This window comes from Paralichthys olivaceus, chromosome 9, assembly GCF_024713975.1.
Source record: "Paralichthys olivaceus isolate ysfri-2021 chromosome 9, ASM2471397v2, whole genome shotgun sequence".
Lineage (NCBI taxonomy): Eukaryota > Metazoa > Chordata > Actinopteri > Pleuronectiformes > Paralichthyidae > Paralichthys > Paralichthys olivaceus.
Genome location: NC_091101.1, coordinates 14,031,968 through 14,055,793, shown reverse-complemented (window position 1 = coordinate 14,055,793; position 23,826 = coordinate 14,031,968). Strand labels below are relative to the sequence as shown.

The following is a 23,826-nucleotide window of genomic DNA, read 5'->3' as shown; positions in this document are numbered from 1 at the left end:
AATTTAGTTACGTTAAGATAGTATTATATATTATTTTTGTATGCTTTTAGTTCACTTTTTAAGTTTGACATAATTTCTTAACACAAACAAAGCAAAATGCAATTGAATTGACTAACACCTGGATTAGATTAGCACTGTAATCTTAAAACAAGTCCTGATTGATCCATATCTGGCAGTTTTCTTTGTGCCAGGCAGGTTAAGCTTATCCACAGCTGGTTGTTGTTGTGCAAGTTGTTCCTTCAGTGGACAAAGGGTGAACACTTAAGCCCCAACACCACCAGCCTCTGACAGGTACCCCACCAGTGTGGAAACAGCTGGTCGAAAAGACTAATCCTAAATGCTTCTCGAGTAGAAATATAGAGGCCTTATGTAATGTTTAATCAAGGTCATACACAGTTGTGCAGCCACAAATGATCACTGCCTAAACTGTGAATATAGAGAAAGGACTTATTTTGTCACTTTAGATCAAATTTAATGTGATGAGATTACATGCAAAGTCTATAGATGTGAAATTTCCATCATTCGCTTCCCCTGTGAAAAATTGCGTGATTTTAGAAAGCCAACCAGCATTGAGAATGAAAATCACTGGCGAGTGTAACTGATCCGAGCAAGTCATCAAACTGGCAACTGTTCAGCTTCAGGTAGCACTGTAAACTGCTGTAATCCAGACGCAGCTTCTGGAGAAGACTGAGACATTCCCTGAGCTTTGTGCGCCTCCAGATGTTCTTGTAAACCCACTCACAACAGAGCTGGCTTCTCCGGCATTTACACATGTACAATGCAGCAGTTGTAGTCACTTCAGCCAGTACTTCTCCTCTCCTCTCTTCCACTGGCTTCCTCCGGTGTTTCCACAACAGGTACAACACAGCAGATGCAGTCCATCAGCCAGTAGTACTCATCTCCTCTTTTCCGGGGGAGAATATGTGAATATTTGCAGGATGTATTTACTCCATTGTTCCAACGAGTATGATAAGTAAATACAAATGATCCTGCAGGCAAACTTGCGTGAGTTATGCAACCCTCAAATTTGCTTTGCGTTTGGTTTTAACAAAGCATAACACAGAGACCATGGAAGGCCACTTAATGTGAACCATTAATAGTCCCTGCAATTTGTAAAGGAGATTTTTTCTAGGATGTTTTTCATGCTAATTTCAAAAATACTGCAAAGCTGGATTTATCTAATGATCACAACCATGACATCAGCTCTAGTCAGCATATATCTAACATCTAGCAAATTTTTCAGCTGGCTGGGCTAATTTTCTATTATGATATCCACAAACAATTGATTTACACCTACATTGCCGATAATAATAATCAACGTCAAACAACAGTTAGTTCTTCAGTCTGTCATCAGCAGTTTCGGCAACAGGCCATCTTGGCTGCTGACTACTGTTTGTTTTTCTCTCACTTTTTCTGACCAGAATGCCGGCAGCAATCCTACAACAGAATCTTATTTGTTGACATTGTGACCAAAGCCAATGCTTTACTTGTTCAATTTCTGGCCGTTTTATTTGTTTATTTGTTTGTGAAGACAAAGCTGCATTTCACAAATAGTCAGCCAGTGACTCATCCTCGCTTACGCAATGGCAGTCTTCAGCCAGCATTTGACATTATCAGACAACTTAGCAGTGTCTCCCGATGATGCAGTCGAGAACAAGAGCCTACACTGTTGTATTGTGAAGGCGCTTCTGCACTGGCAGGGTTCAATGACATGCAAAGTCATATTCAACAAGGATGACATTATCTATCTGTACAAACTGTGACCATATTTGGTCTGTAGCGTGACAACTTTGCCACAAATACTATCAGCATCTTTGATGTAGGTCACAGGAGAGCAGCTTTTTAATGGGGATTTTTTTAACACAGCACTCAGTTTTGGATTCCGCATCTCAATTTAGATTTGGCAATTAGTTATATGGTGGATACTAAAAGAGCTGTTAAGTTGATGAGAAATTAAACTTTCACTACTGCTGAGATTTAGGCTGCACACAAATCCTTTGCTGTGCATGTGTTGAATTCAAGACCCAGTAAAAAACGCTTTCTGCCAGTTCAGCAGTTGTTTTCATTGACTGGCTTTATAGGTAAATAAATGGGATGCATGTCAGTGTGTTTAGAACTTTGAAACTTTGAAGTTGTTTGACTCAAATCCAGAAGGCATGGCATCATCTTTTAACATATGTTGTGTTACTCTATACAACCAACAAAATAATAAATTGAGGCATAAAACTCCCAATGCACTCTACGCCAAATTAAACTATAATGTCCCTCCTTTTCATTATGACATTTGTTAGCCATATAACCGGTCAATTAACTGAAACAGCCTTCAGGACATTGCATTTACAACTGTACTGCCATCAGGAAATTAGTTTAACCTTCTTGTTTAACCTTCTTAAACCAAAACTAACAGAATATAAATGTGTAGGGACAAATAATAAACCATATTCATCCGTGTATACATTTATGCTGCACATGTGTTCATACTGGGTAACATTGGAACTTTTGAACTCTTGGTGTTAGTGCTGCACAGGACTGGTCCTTCAGCACCATGGGAAAGTATCACAGTTATTTACAAATGAACTTAATTCGAGCTATAAGCACATTACACACGGTCTTAGAAAGAGGCAACATTCACTGTGATCCGCTTTCAAGTTTTGAATCAGATTATGCAGAGAAAAACTGGGTGTTGGTAACAAACTTACAGGACAGCATATACAACTCATATACACTTTTATAAAGTTTTGTCTAAAATCCTTATCTAGATCAATGAAAGTCAATATACTATGTAATTTGTAAGTTATTTATTGCAGCAATACCATTTTCATCTTCTATATATTTGTTGTAGCAGAATGAAGCATTTTTATTTATAGCTGTCTATCATCTGCTTTGACTGAAGGGTGAGAAAACTGTCCAGACAAAATACAGTTTTCACACAGAGTCAGATAAGACAAGAAAAGCTGTGTTTTCACTGCAGGAATTAGGAACCTTTGCAGGAACTCCATATGTTTCCACTGCAGGAAACAAGGTCAAAATTAAATGCTGAGAAAAAATGTTTACCTTCCAAAAAATCCCTGTTTAGGGTGGGTTGGATTTTACACAAGTACAGGATTCTTTGGGTTGTGGCTTGCAGCGCTAAAGAAACCTCATTGTTGGAGTATGCCAGCATTTCAGCTGATCTTAACTTGTAAAATCTGTTTCCTCACTTGTGTGTTTTGAATGCACTTTGACAGTTACCCATGCTTGTCTGGCATATAATCAATAATCACATTTGAAAAGCAGTGTTTACTGTTGTAGTGTAGCTAATTTCACTTAAGGTCATTGTTGTATAGTTGTCTGCATTTTCCCCATCTGATGGACTAGAGTGGATCAGCTTGTTGTAGCTATTGGTTGTACATACAGTATGTCAACAGTATGCTTTGCCTGATCTACCCTGGTTTTTACAATGCGGTGCAATAGTTTGCAGGAGGCTTTCTGTTCTTGGGACTAAAAGTTCCAGGTAGTGACGCTATAGGCCACTCACCTGCTCAAGTAAATTTATTATTAAAGTCTGGGGGCAGTTATTTAAAGTCAATCGTAATATTTTCCACAGCAACATTTTCTTTTTGGCTTTGTTGACTTAATCATCTAAAAATAATAATAGCACCAGAAAAGACAGTTTATATCTTTTTGTATTTCCACTGCATCAAATGGGTGGAAAAGATGTAATTAACAATTGCCCACATTTTCAGCATGGCATAGAGCGAGGAAGCTATCTTGTATATCAACAGATTGTAGTTCTCAAACAACGGATTAAAGGTTCCTAGACATTTAAATAGGCATATGCAGTATATATTATTGATAAGAAGTAATTTATACAAATACTGTACACATTATCCATGTTATAAATTGGCTGGTCTCCACTCTGGTTTATTTGGTAGTTAGCCATGCTAGCAAAGTAGCTACTCAGCAGACAATGCTAACAGACATTTCTGAATCAATTCAGCTAAGTAGGAAGCTGGCTAGGTAGCATTCAACTAAACAAATCATTCAACTAATCTACAAAAGAGTGAATAATAGCAGAATATTGTGTAACTAGATATAGTTATCCATATTTTATACAAACACATTAAGCCCAACACTGTATTGTGGCAAGCACCAAATCCAACTCGAATTACTTATAAAGTTTGACCAAAACAAGGGATAAAGAACTGGTACAGAGACACTGGAGCAAGTCAAAAAAGACTAAGTAGCACAACCACGACCTTAATCTGTCCATTGTATTTGTGCTATACAGAAGAACTCACCAAGTCCACCATGTACTGGCACCCTTCAAACAAGTTTAACCTAATGATGCTCAGCAGGAATGTTCTCTCATCTGTGATCCACATGACTCAAAAATAAACCAACTGAGCCAGAGATTAGTCTGTAGGGTAACTTACGTGAATGGATGTAGGTCAGTTGATCCAACACTACAGAACGTCACATGCAGTAACTTTAAGTGGAAGGGTAAAAGTTTATCCTAGGCTCCTGTCTGGCTTCATTCTTTCCAGAATTAACACATTTAGTTGGCATGTAACTCACGTGTGTCAAGTTCACAATCTCTCTGATATCAGATTGTGTCAAGTCACTGCAGCTACAGAAAAACAGGAAAGATTGACTGTACTTTTATTGCACTTTACTAGTTTTATCAACCACTATAAGTGCTACACACTACATGCCCCATTTACCCATACACACACATACTGATTGCACAACCATCAGAGACATTTTGGGGTTCAGTATCAGGAACATCAATGCATCAGTACAACTGTGGTTTGATAATAAATTGGGTAAGCTAGTGGCCTTATTATTAAGGTTAATGCCCAGAACAGAAATATCCATGGTCAGTGGTCCGCTGGTGAATGCCCAGCCTAGCTCGCTCTCCTCACAATTCCAAATCTCTACTGCAAACATACAGACAGAAATAATGACCGATAGTTGATGAAAGGTAGTGTTGGTTTTAATGATTTTACAATGGGAATAATGTGAAACTAAGGAGAGAAAATAACTGGACAAATAGTGGGAATTGTTGTCATATTTCAATGCATCATTAATGATCCATTTGAAAATTTAAATCTGTACATTAAGTGAATAATTCAACATTTCAGGGACATCCTGAGGTTTCCAGATGAAACTCGAGGAGCAAAGGCAGTCCTTTCAGTCAGGAGACCCAGCCCCTCATAAAGCCTCAACTTGTTTTTAAACTTTGGTTTCGGGAAAGATTAAACAAACAAGATATAGCATGTTAATTGGTTGGCTTAAGAAGTGCTGGTAGGCCAACAGAGCCAGATGAGCTGTTACTGTTTGTTTCCAGTCCTTAACTAAGTTAAATATCTGCTGGCTGTGTTTACATGTAACTCATAGTAAAGAAGTGATGATAGAAATAGCATTCCCCAAAATGCTGTACTGTTGCTTTTAAAGCTATTTTAAAAATTTCAAGTCACATTCTGCTTTTGGAAAAGTCAGTGCAGGGAAAGGCGGAGTGACTCAAAATGAAATGTAACAAAGACCACAAGCCAAAACTACACGATCCCATGCTTCCTAAAAAGATGAATACACTGACAAACAATATTTTCAAATTGTACATGCATATGGCTGAAAATGTGCTGCACATATAGATGATATTGATCAAAGTATGAATTAGCTCTCACCTTGAATATACAGTATTGTGTTATTTCTGAGTTGCTGAGTTTGGAAACTGTGTGCCAATTTTGTTTATTATTATTATTATTATTATTATTATTTTGGTTTTCGACTATGACCTATGAAAGAAAATGGGAATTTGTTTGTTTGAATACCATTGCTGTCACAGAGACTCCTTCTGTATTATCTGAGGGGAGATGGTATCACGGTCAGAGACTTGAGGAGATACAGGAAATAGCTGGGCCCTGAGCCTGGACAGCCCCACCTCCACACTGTACGGGTAGTTAACCCACTCTTCAGTGGCTGGAGCGCTGCTTTGACAGCTGAGAGGAAATGATTCTGAAGTTGGCCAGTGATCCCTTCTGTCCAACTGACAGTCCCACAAACCCTGTGAGAGGGAAGCAGAGAGAGAGGGCGGGCATGTTTGTGTTGTCGGTGAGCCAGGGAAGCTTTCCCTGAGGAAACTCCTTGAAAACGCATAGTCAAACCTGAACAGTGCTTTGTGAGTCCCACACTGCAGCTGAGGCAGCAGCAGCAGCAGGAAAAGCCGTGAGGATTTCAAATCTTTCCTCAGTTTATTTTCATCTCCGTAACACAGTGAGAGCCTATTGTTAATGGAGAGCTCAGATAGCAGGAAATAACAGGACTACAAAGCATCCCAGTGAATAGTTGTCGCACACAACTTGCACAGTTTCCCTCAGACTTTGATAGGCCTGCTGATAGAGCTGTCAGCCCTTTTGTAATGTGCAATAAGAAGAATTCATGCAAAACCCCTTCTCCCAACCTGTGTGGGCCACTGGGACAAAGAAGTCAGGCCATTAACATTTCCTTGACCTTGTTTGACTCCGTGCCGACAAACCCTGTTCCTTGGAGAACATTAACAGCCATTGTTTTTTTCCATACAACAATTTTTTTTTTTTGCTGCACAGCAAACCACTTCCTCTGCTTTTAATCTCTGACAAACATCATGAGCCTTACTCTCATTATTTCTGTTTTCTGTGTGAATCGCTACCTGCGAGTATGGTTACATTATGTTCAGGTCCACTGTAGGTAAAAATCTTTACTCTCTACTGACCATTTATGTGTCATTGTTTTCTCTTTATCTAGGTCCCACAATGATGTCTCCCATCTTATAACCCATCTTATATTTCAGCATAACAATATATTATTTATTTATTCTACCTCTTTATCTGCTTATTCTTTTTAGTTACAGTGAGCTGGATCTCGTCCCAGAGTTCCCTGGGGAGAAGCGTTTGAGTTTCAGTATAAATAATGAATTACAAACATGCTGAATCGGACAGCTTTGCATTCTGAATGGTGGAAAATGAGTGAGATTGATTACCTCTGTCTCATTCCTTACTACACTTATGATCTATGTCACATGTATTAAGCTGAAACAATCAGTTTGGAACACATCGCTGCACAGTTCCCAGAGAATATTCCTAGAATTATTTTTTTTTCTATGACCATGGATAAACTTTTTACACATATTAGAGCAAATAAAAGGGAAAAAAATATATGTCATAGAATCTATGAGGATATGTAAGATTATTATATATTGTCTTGTTTGACATGTTGAATGTGCATTTCACTCATCAGTGTTTAGCTTTTGGGTCGATAAAGCGTGCCCATGATCATCATCATAATAAAAACCTTTTCCTGCAGAACTTAAAAGAATATTCACATGTAAATCAAGTGTAAGTCAAAACTTTTTGCAGAGTATATTCCAGAAATATTATTACATCTGCATGCACAAGCACAGCTCAGTCTGGGAATCAAAGCAAACACTGCAAAGTAAGCAGGACTTAATATATACACACTTGGTTGGGGAGTGTTGCGTGTGAAGGTTGTTGAGTCTGCAGAGCGAGACAGTCTCTGCTCTGGCCTCCGTCTGCCTCAGTTATGCAACACAGGCTTGGCCACAACACGCGCTGGCTCCTGATTGGCTTCACAGGACTTGCTGATTTGAATGCCCTCCCCCCACCTCTCAAAACAGTCTCTGTCTCAGAGTTCAGCTGACTAAGAGCAGGACTGTTTTGAATGAATGACTTTATTTGGGTTTAAGAATATTTAACATCTATAACTCTGACGTAAAAAAAGAAAGAACATCTGTCTAAAGGCAGTGAACATAAAAGACTTAACTCAGTCTTACACTGCAGGGAGGGAGTGAACTGTGTGAACTGAAAGACGGAAAAAGGAAAAGACAGTTGATACTAAATCAACAAATTCTATTTCCTCTGGGGAATGGTTTCAGTATTGTTATCGAATATGGGAGGGCACTGCACTTCCAATGCATGACAAGTTGAAAATGAAAAACCTGCCTTACGCAAGAATATGAATTCCACTTATGGCTGCTGTGAGACACATAGGGAAGATATTGTTTTTTCTTTTGTTTATGTAAGGTAAGCTTGACCTCCATATCCAAAACCTAATATTGAGTGTCTGAATGCTAAGTCTTGAGCTTCAGCAAAGTCCTCAACCACGTAACCTCTTATGTTTCATGGACAAACAGTATGGTTTCAATCAATAAAGCTTGGACTCATGTACAATACTAACAAAACAAAACGGCAAGTGTGTCAGTAGAATGCTTTACTGTATTGCTCCAGGTGTGCCACGTAACACAGATGCCCGCTGCTTCTGCTGAGAGGGTCAAAGACATAGAAACAGATGTGACCCTGCAGGTAGTCTCTCTCCATCCTGCCTGACCCTCTATGCATCTGATGGTCAACCTGACAGCATCAAACCATGTCATTAAACAGCCCGGCCTTGCATGACCTCAGAGGGAGAGTAGGACAATGAATCAGACAAAAACGCTGTCATTTTCCCTGCCTCTCAGAGCTTCAGAGGTTAATCGCCATCTAAGGCAAACACACCAGATACCGTGGGGGCATCCACCTTATGCCAAAGAGAACGCAGACAGCAGCGACCTTCCTGGCGTCACTCCCTGTTCAGGTTGGCAGCGATAGCGAGGCTACGTTCTAAGAAAAGTTCAAAACTTGCATCATATATTGATTTTTAATGCTAAATGTTGCAGGGTCAGCCAATGTGTTCTGCTCTATTTGATTTAGTTGGTTTATCTGGAAATCTGTTTGTTATGTACAAACATATCCTGGAATGAACTGGGTCATAGATAAGTTATATGGTAGCTTGTCTTTTTAGTTGCATATTTCAGATATATCTTTTACACAGCAGCTTATATATTTAGAATGATATAATAAAATCTCATACAGAGGAACTGGTTTCAAAGTACTGTGTGCACATTTTATGTTCTATTTACAGTATTTAGCCATTTCAAAGCCTCACAATAAATAATTGTATTTCTGTGTACATCTACATTTATTGTGACTTTTCAGCCATTAATCAGCACCTTCTTAGGGGTAAAATAAAAGTTCTGGGTTAAAAGGTTGGAAACACAAAATGTCATCTATGTCCAACTTCTTTGGAACGTACAGTGAGTGCTGGAACACGCTCAGACTCTCGGACAGTATATTTCTAATCTCATATGGTGTTCTCATACTCATTTGTTGCCCCAACGTGAATTCATAACTGGGTGTCAAGACAAATTCACAATAGATCAAAACATGTTATTAAAGAATGCATGAGGTGACCTGGGTGACAGACAGACAGCACATAGAATCCTCATGCATGTGAGTATGTCTGTGTGCAGGTTTGTTCACATTTTGAATGTGAAAAACTATCTTTACTATGTGTGTTGTCCCACAAGTCTATGTACACATCTGTCTGTGTGTGAATGTGTGTGTACATTATAAGTTCTGTTTGAGTGCGGTCTGACCTGTTTGTCGTCTGTACATTATCATTAACACAATAATTGGCACAGCAAGAATTAAGGTCGACTGTAACGAGCTGGTTAGAACAACAGTAACTCTGCATGGAAGCAATCATGATAATGAACTAATAATATATTTACAACCTTAAGTCTAATTCTCTGTTAACCTGTAGAAGTTCTGAGGTTCAGCTAAGTCAGTTACGTAATGTCAATATTTGACATTTTGAATATGAACTTTAGTTCAACTTTAAATTAAAGTTAAAGTCGTGACAACTTGTACTTTAAACAAAGTCTTTTGCTTGTATATCACTGAATGAAGTGTTAATGCTGTTTATTATTATTATATTTGTTGATATTTGAATTTGAACTTGTTGGATCCTGATCCTGCTGCAGCTGAGAAGCAACTGCTCAGAATAATAATAATCATGATCATAGTAATAATTACAGTAATCATATTATGGTACAATAAAGACATCAAATATGTGGCATGTGTTCACATTAACTTGACTTAGTTTATGACTTAACATGTGGTTCCAAAGGGCTGGCTCTTATCTTATAAGTGGTCTGTCTATAGGAAAGCAAGCAGATGAAGTGCAAGGTGAATGTCGAGGTGTTTATATTATAGGTTATTAATAACCAATATATCCAACTGCTGTGGAAAAATTAAACCTATTGTAATAAATGTCATGACGAGACAAGATCGAAATGATGACAAGCACATTCAAGGGAAGGAATATTAATTAAGAAAACTCCTGCCCCACTGATGCTGATCTTTGACCTGGTCGAATTCGAAACCCATTATTTTAGACTTAAGCTCACCAGTGCCTGAGAGCAGAATGACAACAGGTTGCTGCTCTCAGGTGCCTGACGTGATCAATGGTTTGCTGGCGTGCAGAGGGCTCTACAGTCATTTGATACATGTGAAACTGTATGTTCTGAATGTGCTGTGACAGAATGTGCTACCTTGACACAGCAATTTATATTTTTATCTGATCCTAAGCTGAGAAGAATGTGCTGCGGGGAATAATTGTACTCTTTTATGTAACTGTCGCTTAAGGCGTAAATCGTCTATGTGTGAATGTTTGTCTGTCTGTGTCAGTTTAGTGTGCTCATCAGGTAAGTGAACAGACAGAACCTTTGTTTTTTCCTCTTTTTATTGCAAACTCTACAGTAGCTCCAGTTTCATAAGTGTCTTCCCTGCAGTGCATCCTGCCACACCTCACAAACAGATGGTGGGTGATGATTACATAACATTTTCTCTTCAGATGAGGTTATTAGAGACACATCTCCTTTCCTTTGAGCTGAGAAGGTATATCCAGCTCATTACTCAAAATCCTTTTGCAGAGCTCTGACACACGTGCTTAGAGTTGAGCGAGTTCCTTTCTGGTGATCTAAATTAAAGGTCAGAAGGTCAAGGTGGTAAAAATGCACTACATGCTGGTGACCTTTCCGATGCATTAGTCTCAGTGTGTGTGCGCATGAGAATGTGCACCAGCAGAGCTGTGTTTGTTTGTTTGCTCAGCCTTGTTTGATTTCATGTGTGCGCTCATGGCTGGACATGAGGTGTGGGGTTGAATGCATGATGGATAATAATTTGCAATTTATTTTGAATATGTGAAAGGCTTCTACCCAGTTTCATAGAGGATGACATGTTCCATATCATGGCACTGTTCCCATGTACAGTATTTACAGTGCAAAAGCAGCAGGGTGACACGTCCTAATCCAGGCCAGGTTATGTTTCTTCTCTTAACCTAATCTATAACTGTGACTCAGAGAATGACAAGAATGAGATCACAATGTTCAGGACCTCTACAAACATAGCGTGGGGCGGTATGGGATGACCACAACACTGCCTGAATGAGCAATGATAGTAAATAAGGTGAAGTGATGAAACACACTGACATTAGAGCTGAAACAGGGCTATTTCTTGCTGATTCACACACAAACATTCTTCAAACAGTCTTCTCACTGCAAAGAACATTTTGTCTTTGAAATGGCACACTTGCACTCCAGCGTCTCGTGACAGCTCAGTGTGAATGATGTTTTCTCCTTCCTCTCAACAGCTTCGATTCACGTTTGACCCAGTGACAAGTTATTAGTTTTGTGATTTGTGCTATAGTTTTTGGAGTGTGTACAAAATGTTTTTCTCGCTCGCCCAGAAACCTAAACCCATCCTATCCAGGCTATAAGTGGAGCATCTCACACTCCACCCCAACAGCTTTTTTTTCCTCTTCACACTGTCAGTCACCTAAACCCGAGCAGCTGGGAATGCTGTGTTGCTGATGCGCCTCCTCTGCACATCGACACCTTAAAGCCTCAAAGCTCATCAACAGTGCCAGATGACAAATGATTTACAAGTCAAAGAGGCTGTGGACATGCACGTTTATGAATGGTGAATTACACTGTCGGCGTAGCACAGTCCCCATGTCTGCATTGAAACTGACTCATTTGTGCTGCTGCTGCTGCCATATAACTTTATTATTGCAAATCATTTCAACCATTCAGCTTTTTTTTTGTTCACACATTTCCACAGGCCTTTAAATGACTTTATATGCCCTCGGCACATGTTGTATATGGCAGTAAAATGGCAGTGTAGTTGCACGGAGGTGTCGTGTGAATATAGGGTCAAAGAGTTAAAAGTGTGTTAACGTGTTCTTTGGTGTTGACGTTCTGAATGTGTATGTGTTCATTTTTTTGTAGCTGGCAATAAAATGTGTTATGTAATTAACATGATGTGTGAACTGATAAACTGCTAAAACACATTCATCTCACCTGAGCATGAACCACAAATATGTTGAATTCCTTGCATTGCATGCTCATACTTGAATGTATTTCCATTTCTCAGTTATGGGACTGTTGATGTGTGTTTATCACTATGACAAAATAAAAAGTCTGATCCAGAATAATCAGTAATTCAGGAATGACACAAAACTCAAGTCATGCATTAAAGTCATGCTTATTCCAGCCTATACAGGTTTTCTGCTTTTATATAAACAACAAACAGTGGCACATTTCTACTATGCACATAATCACCAATCACTCATCTCATGTTGCACATTTTGCATTTCATAATGCATCACTAACAGAAGTTTGGTTCAGTTAATTGATTATGAACTGTCATTGTCAATTTATTAATTATTATAAATGTATTATGTAATAATAAGAGTATTAATGCAAAGATGCAGATCCAGAAAAAATGTTAATCAACACATAATGTGCAGATGCAATTTTTTTTCATGAAAGCTTATGAATCATAATATATATATATATATATATATTTAAAAAATCCTTTGCAAGGATTAGTACAGATTTAAATGCAATAATATAAGTAAATTTAGGCACAACTCTAAGTCATTGTGTTCTATAAATGTTTTATGGCAAAGATAAAAAATGTAAAGATAATCTATTGACGTGAATTAAACTAATAAGGCCTATTCTCTATTTTACAGCTGCAGTAATAAGCTAAATCAGCATATACCTATAATTGTGTACATTTGCACATGTCAATAACACATTTATTGTGATTGATTTTCCTCAGGTGTTTAATTGCAATATGTAAACGATCATCACTGGCCCTGAAAAATCAAAAAACATTTCACTTAGATCATTGGTTACTATTTGATATGAAACCTGTGAGCTGTTAACCTTCGAAGACGCGGCGTCTGTGGTGAATAAAGTTGGAATGTAACAGCAGTGTTAAGCACAAGCAGAATAAAAAAAGCAGAGGTCACCCAACTTGTAATTAAAAAAAAACATAACCATCAACCGCCAGCATGGGAACAAAACAGAGCTGGCCCACTATCAATCCTTCCTGATCCACAATAGCTCAACACAGCTGGGGACAGGTTGAGCGGCTGTAAAGCAGACCTCAAAGTTCACAACCCTGGAAAACCGCGGTAAGGCAGTGAACCATCAGAGAACACGCTGTTCCACCATCCAAGAGGAGGGAAGGTCACGGAGGAGGCGTCCTCACAACATGCGAGTATAGGACAGGACAGGTGTGAAGGACGTGCAGTTATACAACATCCATATATGTGTTCAACTTTTTGTGCCAAATTTTATGGGTCAATGGTAGCTGCTGTAACCGATTTAAAAAGATCATTCTTTCCCAAACTGCTATAACATCATCACTTTAAATTCTAAAATCAAATTAAATAACTAAAGAGTTTTTAAAACATACAGCATGTTTAATTGAAAATGTCATTTATAATATAGTGGTTTTCCACTGTTTCTGCACTTTAATAATAGTAACAACAAAACTGCAATAATTATAATAATAATGCTTTAAAATGAATTAAGATTACTGTGGGGACAGGATAAACAGCATGGACTCTATCTGATTCACTTATCTATCAATCAAACTTTATTTGTATTGCACCTTTCATACAGGTCAGTGCACAAAGTGCCTCAATTGACTATGGAGCTGAAAATAAGACAAACTTAATACAAACACGTGAAGTATAGATTATGAGTGAAATGCTGTACAATACATTTTGAAACTATAACATTAAATTAAAAAAATTATATAGATAACTAGACAAAAAAATTTAACAACAGAGGATAAAGTCATGATAACTAGAATGGCATCAGAAGACCATATACCTACATCCGGCCAACATCCAATAGTCCTCTTAAAAAGTGATGAAAAGGTTTTTAACAGGTTCTTCCCATAGACTGTTTATAAAAAGTTCTTCCCTGACCCACACAACATGCTTCCACCAAGTTTTGCGGTAATCCATCCAGTAGCTTTTGTGTTAACTAACAATCAAACCAATGCAAATGAAACCTTCACCTCTTGGTAGGGGTAGTATTAATAGCTGTACTTACAACCTGAAACCAGTTCAAACTGGATGATTTTGTAAAGTAATTTCATTCCACTTTTGTTTATGAAAAGATGTCTGACTCACCATTGTGCAACATGTTTGGCTTCACTTGGTTTTGTAACGGGTTCACTATTGACGTCAACCTGTCACCTGAGGGAAGACTGGGAAGAAGAAAGTGAACAACACGCAATTATTTTGAAAGCATAGATGACATGGTCATTGGGTGTAAGGTGATTTTTAAATTTCTTATTAAGCAACATGATTTGAGAAGTTGAAGAGCACTGACTCTTCTCACCACAGCATTTACCGTGTGAATTTCTAAGAAATCGATGTGGAAACTGTAAACACGCACAAGACTGATCTGACCGGAGACTCACTAACACAATTTAGCCGTGAGAAAGAGGGAATCTACAGCTGGTCAGGTGACAAACTGGATACATATCTCAAAGCTGTTTTCTTGTTAACATAAGACATTAATATCACTGTCTTATACATACAGTGTTTTGTTTTCCTCATGCCGTGTGAATTCCACTAATGTTTTTATAGCCAACAAGGATAGTGTGACTTTGACAAAGACTTATAACAATAATACTCCAGCCCGTGTCAAATTGCACAATGGTTTATTGTGTTTCTTAAAAACACAGAGCCTGAGACAAACTATTTTTCCAGACGTTGAGTAAACATTTAAGACAGAATGGCAATGGTATCGATCTAACTGAAACTAATCCTGCTCAGCCACCCCCATTCAATTAAAATGCAGGAATCCTGGAGCAGAAAAGGAGTTTAACTATGAAGCAGCACGATTATTATTTCTTATTCTGGCCAGTATTGTTCTGTTTTTAATGAATATTCAAATGTCAGACCTCCCTTATGAGTAAGTTTCCCCATTTTTACAGCAGATATTTGACATGTAATAACATGACCAGTGCAGGTGTAATTAAGAACATCACAAAGGACTTGGGTTACTTTCAGTGATCCGGTTTCATGAGCCCTGGTGTTGTGCGTAGTTCACTGACACTTTCATGGACAGGAGCCACTGTTAGTGTTATTACTTAGGCCTGTTGTTTTCCTGCTGTGAACCGTCAAAAAACTAGTATTGACAGTTCCAGTGTTTAAGAAAGATCCTGAGCATCTATTCTCCATCCTGCTTTAGAGCTATGCCCTTTATTTAGAAAAGCTTTTGCTCTGTAGGTCCACATGTTTCTCAATTTATAGTTATAGTTTATAGTGTAACATTGTTACAAAGGTGACACAATGCAATTTCATGACCAAGTTTGTCTTTTATTGTCTTAAACAGCAAAAGGCCTTTTACACAGAATACAACTTCTTGAATCTCGTTTCTCCGTCTGTGTCATCTGTGTGTGTGACACCTCTTTTTCGTCCTGGCATTTTAGAATTCTTCCAATTTCTCATCTCTTGGGTGTTAGAAACATCATAAACACGGCTAATCTACTCAGGGGCTGGCAGGAAAAGAGCAGAGACATATCCCCAACTGAGTGTTTGAGCAAATGAACCAGTTGCAAGACTGCAGGTGATAAACTACAGTTGACCTACATAACAGCATCATCTGTTCTGCTGACTAGTTTTACATTGTCTGTATTTCTCTCCTTGTATTTGCCCGGCCTGGCATGTCAGAACAAAGGCAGTTTTTTATGTCTACATGCCAGCCACAGCCGGTGGCCGGATGCATTATGTTCTCAGGTTGTCTGTCCATACGTACGTCTGTAATTTTTTTGGGCTGTTTGAACACGATACCTCCAGAACGCTTTGAGGGAATCCTGTCACATTTGGCACAAACTTTTACTTGGACTCAGAAGTGATTTTGTTTGCCCAAAGTCAAAGGTCACATTGACCTCACAAAGTAAGTTATATCTTCAGATCAGCTTGAGGCAGTGTCTTCAAATTTGGTACAGACATTCACTCGGACTCAAAGATGAACTGATTCGATTTTGGTGACTGGAGGGCAAAGGTCAAGCTCACAATGACCCCGTGTTCCTGTAAATGTGGTTTATCAGGACTGCCCCTGGGGATTTTATTACATCACACGTCACAGGTCACGGTGGCCTAAAAAAAGTTTTTGGCCTCTTGAATTATCTCAAGTCTAAGTTTAAGGGATTCCTTCAATTTTTGAATTGTCACTTGGGCTCAAAGATGAAGTGATTATATTTCAGTTGTCAAAGGTAAAGGTCACAGTGACCCTATATGAATCTGGAAAAATAATGATGTCAAAATACGGAGATAGAAATTGCACTGATTGGTGCAGGCAGAGAACCACAGTGTGGTAATTGTAGTTTCCGCTTTATATTTTCATAAATATAGTGTGTGATGGTTACTCTCATCATTTGTTCATGTAGGTGCCTTGTTCCTGACATGACTTGCTGCTGCAGCCCTCTGCACCTCCACCTCACTGCACTCAATGAAAAGACACTAAACCTCCATGTGGGAATCCGTGTTGATGTCAACAAGGTCCAAAGGCTCAAACATGAGGGAAGAGATCCCACGTTATTCTGCATGGTATCCAATTGCTCAATTGATGCCTTCATATATTTATAATCCAAATTTCTCCCCACTCCAAACATCACAATCTGTGATTGTGTTTTTGATCTGTCCACATGCAACACATATTATTCAAAGTTTTTTCACATGTTGTCGATTAACCAAACAGTTGTTGATTATTTTGTGTACGATGGGGCCAGAAAGGAATTATAACACAAACCTGTTCCCAAGGTTGTGTGGAGTTCATATCCGCCTCTGTTGACATCGAACCTGACTTCCTGCAGCCCACTGGACAGCACAGACCAGAGGAGGATGTTTGCCACACGAAAGACACACACACATTTTCCGCAAAGTAGGAGGGAAAGTTGTGCAATCCTTTACAAACTCTACCAGATTACTCTTAAACTCATGCTTGTGGTAGAAATACATTTGTATAAATAAACAATATTTATATATTAAAAGGCTGCCATAAACTGAAGACTGTAAATTGCCTTGCTGCCTTTGTGCATTTCTAAATGTTTACTTTAGTCTCATGAACCAACCTCGTTTTTTAAGTGTTACATTCTTATAGTTCGAGTCAGATATACAAGAGGTTAAATCTAGATTAAAGACTGAATTCAGAATTACAGCCGCAGAGCACATTACTACACGGCTCTTCTGTACATTTTAAATGAACTTTACTTGCATCGACTGAAGCTCTTGAAGATTGTGTGAACATAATGTTTCACTCAGTACCCATGAAATAAAACCAAAAAAGTATTGGTTTTCAGCAGAGCTGCCCCGAAATCAATTTAAGTCAAACCACAAAGACATGTTTTATAATTTAGAAATAGAAAATCCTGTTTTTGATTTTTTTAATATATTTATCATTGTGGAGAAATTCTCATTACATCTTAAGTTTATGTGTCACAACCATCTTGTGATCATTCACCACTGCGGGCTACATTTTCTGCATTGTGCAGGTTATGCAATCGACTCCCCTTTGACCCCACATGTGTCACATGTTAGGATGAGGATCTGCGGGGGCTTTAAATTATGTGCAGGCTCTTGCTGTGCCGCGGTGCCATGAACTGGGGTATGACCGTAAATCCGAAACCAGTGGCTGACCTGACCTTTTGTCCTTATGAATAAGATGTCCTGAGTTGGCCACATTCCCAAAGAGGCTTTGATCTATTGGGATACAAACACAGCTGACACTGCCTCGAATAAAAACAAGCTAAAGAACAAGCTTTTCCACTGATCCACTCACAACAGCCATGAAATATAAACCACCAAAATGCAAAATGTATTGTTTTCATTTTGTTATTAAGTTTGGAGCATATAGAATTTTAAGAATGGCTTATTCATGGTTTTATTTTCCAAAAAAAAAACTAACTACATTTAGTGAATGTTAATCTATTGCTTGGATTAAGGTCAAGGCCATTGGTGAACTTTTCACATTTTAGAGCTTCTTCCTACAATCATGACAAACTCCAGACGACTGACTCACATTCTCCCTTGTGTATGCTTAAAATACACTATGTTTATCAGTGTCATCTTCCAAATAGCATTAGTAATGCTGCTTATAATACAGTTCTGCACTTTTGACCTTTCAAACCCAAAACAAATATTTCAACTTCCATTTTCACATGCAAGTTTAATAACTTTGTCAACAAGCTCTCGCAGGGAGAGTGTTGTCTCACAGGTGAATGTTGCAAACCCCCTTATTTAAACAGGGAGACAGAAAAGAGTAGATGTCAACTTTTTGTCCATCGTGTCAAATGTAGGCAAAAATAGAAGACAGTGTTTATGAGGACAAACATCGCGCAGTCATCTCAGTGTCTGTGTGACTGAACTTTCAATTGAAAACGATCCAGAGGCAACAAATGTGTCCACTCAGGGTCTTGTGTGTGACGCAAACTGACACAGTCATCACCAGATACCAGAAATTACCAAATCTATCCAGGTAACTTGTTGGTTAACCATTCAGATACAAATAATAAAAAAAAAAAGAATGAAATATTACAAGTTTTAAACGGACATAAAGACTGCAGCAACCCCCGTTGTGTGTTCTCCTTCAGTAAAAGGCCTCCTGTTTCAAAGAGGTCAAATTCATAAAATAAGTAAAAATACAAGTTGTAAGAAAGCAGACATTAACCAAGTCGTATTTAAGTTGTAAAATGTCTTTGTGTCACTGAAGCTATAATAATCATGTTAATATATAGTAATGACATAATTACATTGCATAACCATTTTTCAGCAACACTTTGGATTAGCTTTTCTTTTGAAGTCAAAAGAAAACAGTGTCTCCTTGTTCATGCTACAAGAAACATGCCGTGCATGATGCTGCATAACCGTGTGACATAAAGCTAAAAGCTTTTTTTGTTCAACTTCAATGTTCTTTGTTGACATGATGAATGTGCTGACATTCAGACAATGCACATGTAAGTCTGCATGAGAAACAGGCAGACTGACTCATTCCCCCTGCATGCAAAACCAAACCGCACCGTGGCTGCAGCGCCTGCTTATTCCAGCTCAATCCATGAATTTCCATCTGAAACAGATGTTCTTTTTTTTTCAAGCATAACACCAGTAATCCAACACAAACTCTTCTCTTGGCTTCCTGGTTTCAAGCAATCTCCAATCTAAAGTTTTTAATTCCGGCCCCTCCCGCTCTTGTAATAATTAACTGTACTTTTTTATGGAAAAGGACGTTGAGTCACCGATGCTTTGACTCAACTTCTCAATGTGTTTTCGTGAGTTTTAAGAGAGTTCGGCGGAACCCAGAACTGGATGCAAGTGTTTACTCATTAACGAATAAAGGAATGTAAACACCTCCTACACACAATCTAGTGAGCTTTTAACCAGAGGTGAGATCAATGTTTGATACATGATTTCCACACAGAGAACAAGCTGAAAATCAGGTTGTGTAATCTTGAACATCTCGGTTAGAAGAATGGATGGATGACATGTTTTACATCCACACATGTTACAGTGATGTCAGAATCACGTCTGCAATGGAGCATCTTCACATTTTAATTCATAAAAAGTCTTAAACTTCTCTCTGGCTGTGGTTTAGGAGGTAGAGCGGGTTGTTCACTAACCAGAAGGTTGGTGGATTGATCCCTGGCTCCTCCAGTGTGCATGCCATTCAATATGTGAGACAAAAAGTGCTGTGAATAGAAGCACTGTATGGATGTGTGTGTGAGTGGGTGAGTGTGATATGTCCTGTAAAGCCCTTTAGGTGGTGGATAAGAAAAATATAAATACAGTCCATTTATCATTTTGCTTTTATCAGGGATGCCTGGAGGGAACAAATAAACAAAAAGGCCAATGAAGAAGCCTCAACAGAAAACATGATGCTGGCATAGACACAAAAACGTCCACAGAAGTATTTTTCTGATGTGACTTCCATGTAAACTAGAGATTAACAGCGAATCAGTTTCTAATTTAAAAAAAGCTGCATGCACTAAAGTCGTTCGATAACATAGTGTGGTCAAACCAGTCTTGAAATAGAATAACTTAAAACTTCTAAAAGAAATTGTAAATACTGAATCAAGCCAGATTCCTTATTGTCTTCAGGCTTTTTTGTGACTTTCTGGAGTCCTTGGTGTGCTACTGCCAGATGGATTTTCCACTGTTTGAGACTGCATTAGCCATTAGCATTAGGTATGATTCAACTGCAGCGGCTGACCCTGCGGCCTCTTTCCATCGACCTCCACGAGGTAGTTCAGTTATGTGTACAGGAAGCATAAAGACCATCTCTAATTATCTTGTGCAAAAAGAGCCAATAAACACCTGTCCCTCTGCTCTCTGCCACATTAAACACATCCTCCTCAGTCGATGTGCTGCACATCCCGCCTTCTGCTAATTAAATGCAGAGAGCATTTTAGAGAAACCGCATCAATCAGGTTTCACATATAGAGTCGGCTGCTTTGACACAAAAACCACCAGGGGAGAGAGGCCGCAGTTCCATGTGTGAATGAGAGTACTGGGGAAGACACTGTGTTTACTCTGGTGCCATTTGATCTGTGATGGTGGTTCTGGGCCGGAGCTCAGTCTCTCTCTCTCTCTCTCTCCTCTATGAGAGATTCATGTGAGACTGCTCTCCGCACCAGGAAAGCCAGAACATATCTGGTTACACACAAGCTGCACTGACTGGCTGCCAATCTGTCTGAGGGGAAATGCTCCGAGGACAAACAGTTTTTTCCCCCTCTGGTAGATTCCAGTCCACTTGCAACCAACTATTATTACCTCACTATGATTAGTGGCCACCCTGTTTTTGACTTTGGGGAAAAAAGTTGTTTACCATCTAATAAACATTGTTTTCTCTTAGAAAACAATAAGATTCTTCTTGCTGAGGAGCCGTTGTGCTAAATTGAAAATACTTCTCTCTGATGTACGGGGCCTTGTGGCTTGCTGCAGCTCTGAGCCGAGATTCACAGATCACATGCTCGTCATACTAACTTTGTAAACACAAACAAAGGCTCACAGATCATCACCCAGGAAGACAAGTCCTGGTGGAGCTGCACAAACTTGTAACAAAGCAAGGTTACTTCAAGGAGCGCATGATATGTTTTCTCTAAAATTAAAATGAGAGGGATTGTGAAGGCGTGATGAACAGTAGCAGTAAATGAAGTCATCCTGGGTGTTGTCGCAGATGTCTCATCTCTTTTCCCTGCCTTGGTTTCCACTGAATACATTTCTCCATTGCATAGAATATATGACCTTTAATGAGACCTTCATAAGGGAAAGACCAGTCTGATGCTCTCATGCCTGTGGTTCAGTGTATTAGACAACAGCACAATTTCTATCAGTGACACGTCACATATGGTTGTTAAGGATGAACTCAAAAGCTCAAAAGTGTCCTAAAAATAAATATAACTCCAATTCCATCATTGTTTATTGGACTTCAAACTATAGATTCATTGTTTACTTCAGCTCTTATCCTACCCAGACACTGAATTTTCATGTTACTGTAAAATTACATGTTTGATAGGGATTTATTTCCATTTCCCTGTTTGTTGCCCGTACGTGTCATTTACTTTACTTTAAACGCTGAATCTCTTTTGTTGGAATCAAAATCTTGATCCAACAATGGTTTGTGTCATGCATGCAGTGAACAAAACACAGTGTGTCAACGTATTGCATTATGTAAACACAAGGTTTATTGCAAAATGTGCAGCTGTATCCAAACACTTCAGTGAGCAACCATTTTTCCAGGATACTGTACAGCAACAACACCGTTATCTTTACAAAACACATAGAAACTTTAGTACTAGCTACGAACACAACTTCTCCCTGTGAAGTTTCACACATGGTCCTGGTTTTGCTCCATTTCTGTTGTTGAAAAACAAACAAACAGACAAAGTCTTTGGTAGCTAGAAAAACAACGACAGCAGAGTTCAAATCCTCTCACTACGGACAGGCACTGTTGTGATGCCATCGTTTTCAAGTCGGCATCCGAGCAAATGTTAAAAATGTAGGAGTGCATCTGCAGCGAGGAAAGCAGGGCTCCACTTTCTCGCCATCTCCACTACGTTTTTACCTCATGACGTTTCAACTTTATGTACAATGTAGTTTTCCTTTTACTTTTAAGAACGAGGCAAACAAGGTGGGCAGATATGCCTGTCGAGCCCTACTTTATATATCTATATATATTTATATATATATAAAACATCTTTTAAGACCACTGTACAATGCTCCTATATTACAACAACTGATTTTTGTTTCGAATCACAAACAAAAACAGAAGATATAGCAGGATTAATTTCCCCCATAAGCAGCAAGCCCCAACTGCAGACAGTACAAGATTACACGTGCTGAATGATTACAGCACACTGATCAGTCCACTGCAGCGTCCACCAGCTGTGACTGGCAGCTTCCGCTGCGTCCACCTCCGCGTCAGCTCATCCTGGTGATTATTCTTTTTAGGCATGAACAAATGAGTAACACATTGTAGGTACAGGATAAAGTCCGAATGTTATGTGGCTGAAATGCTGTGGCAGGGAGAGTCCTTTGAAATTTTTTCGTGACCGGACAAATCTGCATGATGGGGCTCTCTTCTTCTTCTACTTCTTCTTCTTCCACAAGACTTGGAGGAACGTCTCACATGGGACTCCTCTAGGTGAGCGGGGAGCAAACTTTCCCCGTCTCACACACACTTTCCCAACGTGGCACCTGCAGGTCCAGCCCACTCAACACCCTCCTCCTCCTCCTCCTCACCCCTTCTCTTCTCTCTAGTGCAAAAGGGTGATGGCTGGAAGGGTTCTGCCAGGCAGGGAATGCCCCCCCCACCCTCCCTCTGTCTCAAAGCAAGCGCTCAGCGGTGACGAAGTCAGACCACTCTCTATTTCTCAGCGCTTTTGTCTACAAAAGAGAGACTAACGACAAAGAGCTGGACGGAATCAGAGGACGGGCCTGACACCGCACCGGTCAGAGCGTCCCAAGTTCTGTTTTGTGCTCGTCAGTGTCAGCAGTTCTTTTGTGTCCCATCGATCATTTACAGCCCTGATGCTTCACCTTCACTGTCGAAAGGCTTCTCAGCGGCGAATTTGTAACACTTTCATTCAAAATGGAGGTCCATTACTGTAAAGAGACAGTGGCTCTGCCCGCCCCAAGGCAGAGCCACTTATACAGCAGAGCCAGCGCTGTGGTTGCAGGTGTGCTGCTGCTGCTGTTGCTGCTGGTGCTGGTGGTGGTCCGCTGTCACCTGGGCGCTCTGGTTATCCAGCGGTAACAGCACATCTGTCGGAATGCGAGACTGGAACTTCTCCAGCTGTTCTGGACTGGCCAGGTTCTTCAGCAGGTAGTTCTCCCTCTCGAGCTGGTTGTTCTTCTCCGCCAGCTCCTTGATCTGCTCTTTGAGGATCTCCACTTCCTCGCGCACCGCATACATCAGGTGGTTCTTGACAAGATCCTGATATGACACAGAAGAAGAGATGGATCAGTTTGGATTCAAAAACCAAGAAATCTGCTTGGTTTCACATCAGATGCCAAAACAAAGATGAGCTTTACAAGGAAAGTTTGCTTTGGGAAGGCAACGATTATTTTGTCTGTTTACTTGCATTGATCTCTTTTGAC

General features: G+C 39.4%; 1 protein-coding gene and 1 long non-coding RNA gene across 4 annotated transcripts in view; one reads left to right on the top strand and one right to left on the bottom strand.

Moving 5' to 3' along the window:
* LOC109632228 (uncharacterized) overlaps nt 1-12,474 on the top strand; it is a 105,456-nt gene extending 92,982 nt beyond the window's left edge. For both annotated transcript variants that reach the window (XR_011244157.1, XR_011244158.1), the window contains exon 3: nt 11,509-12,474. This is a non-coding gene — a long non-coding RNA (uncharacterized lncRNA). The remainder of the gene's footprint in view (nt 1-11,508) is intronic.
* A 9,414-nt stretch (nt 12,475-21,888) lies between these two features.
* The window catches only part of tsc22d3 (TSC22 domain family, member 3), a 35,944-nt gene continuing 34,006 nt past the window's right edge, over nt 21,889-23,826 (bottom strand). For both annotated transcript variants that reach the window (XM_020085845.2, XM_020085861.2), the window contains exon 3: nt 21,889-23,662. In XM_020085845.2, the coding sequence (XP_019941404.1) occupies nt 23,375-23,662 (288 nt within the window). In that variant the 3' untranslated portion in view covers nt 21,889-23,374. The remainder of the gene's footprint in view (nt 23,663-23,826) is intronic.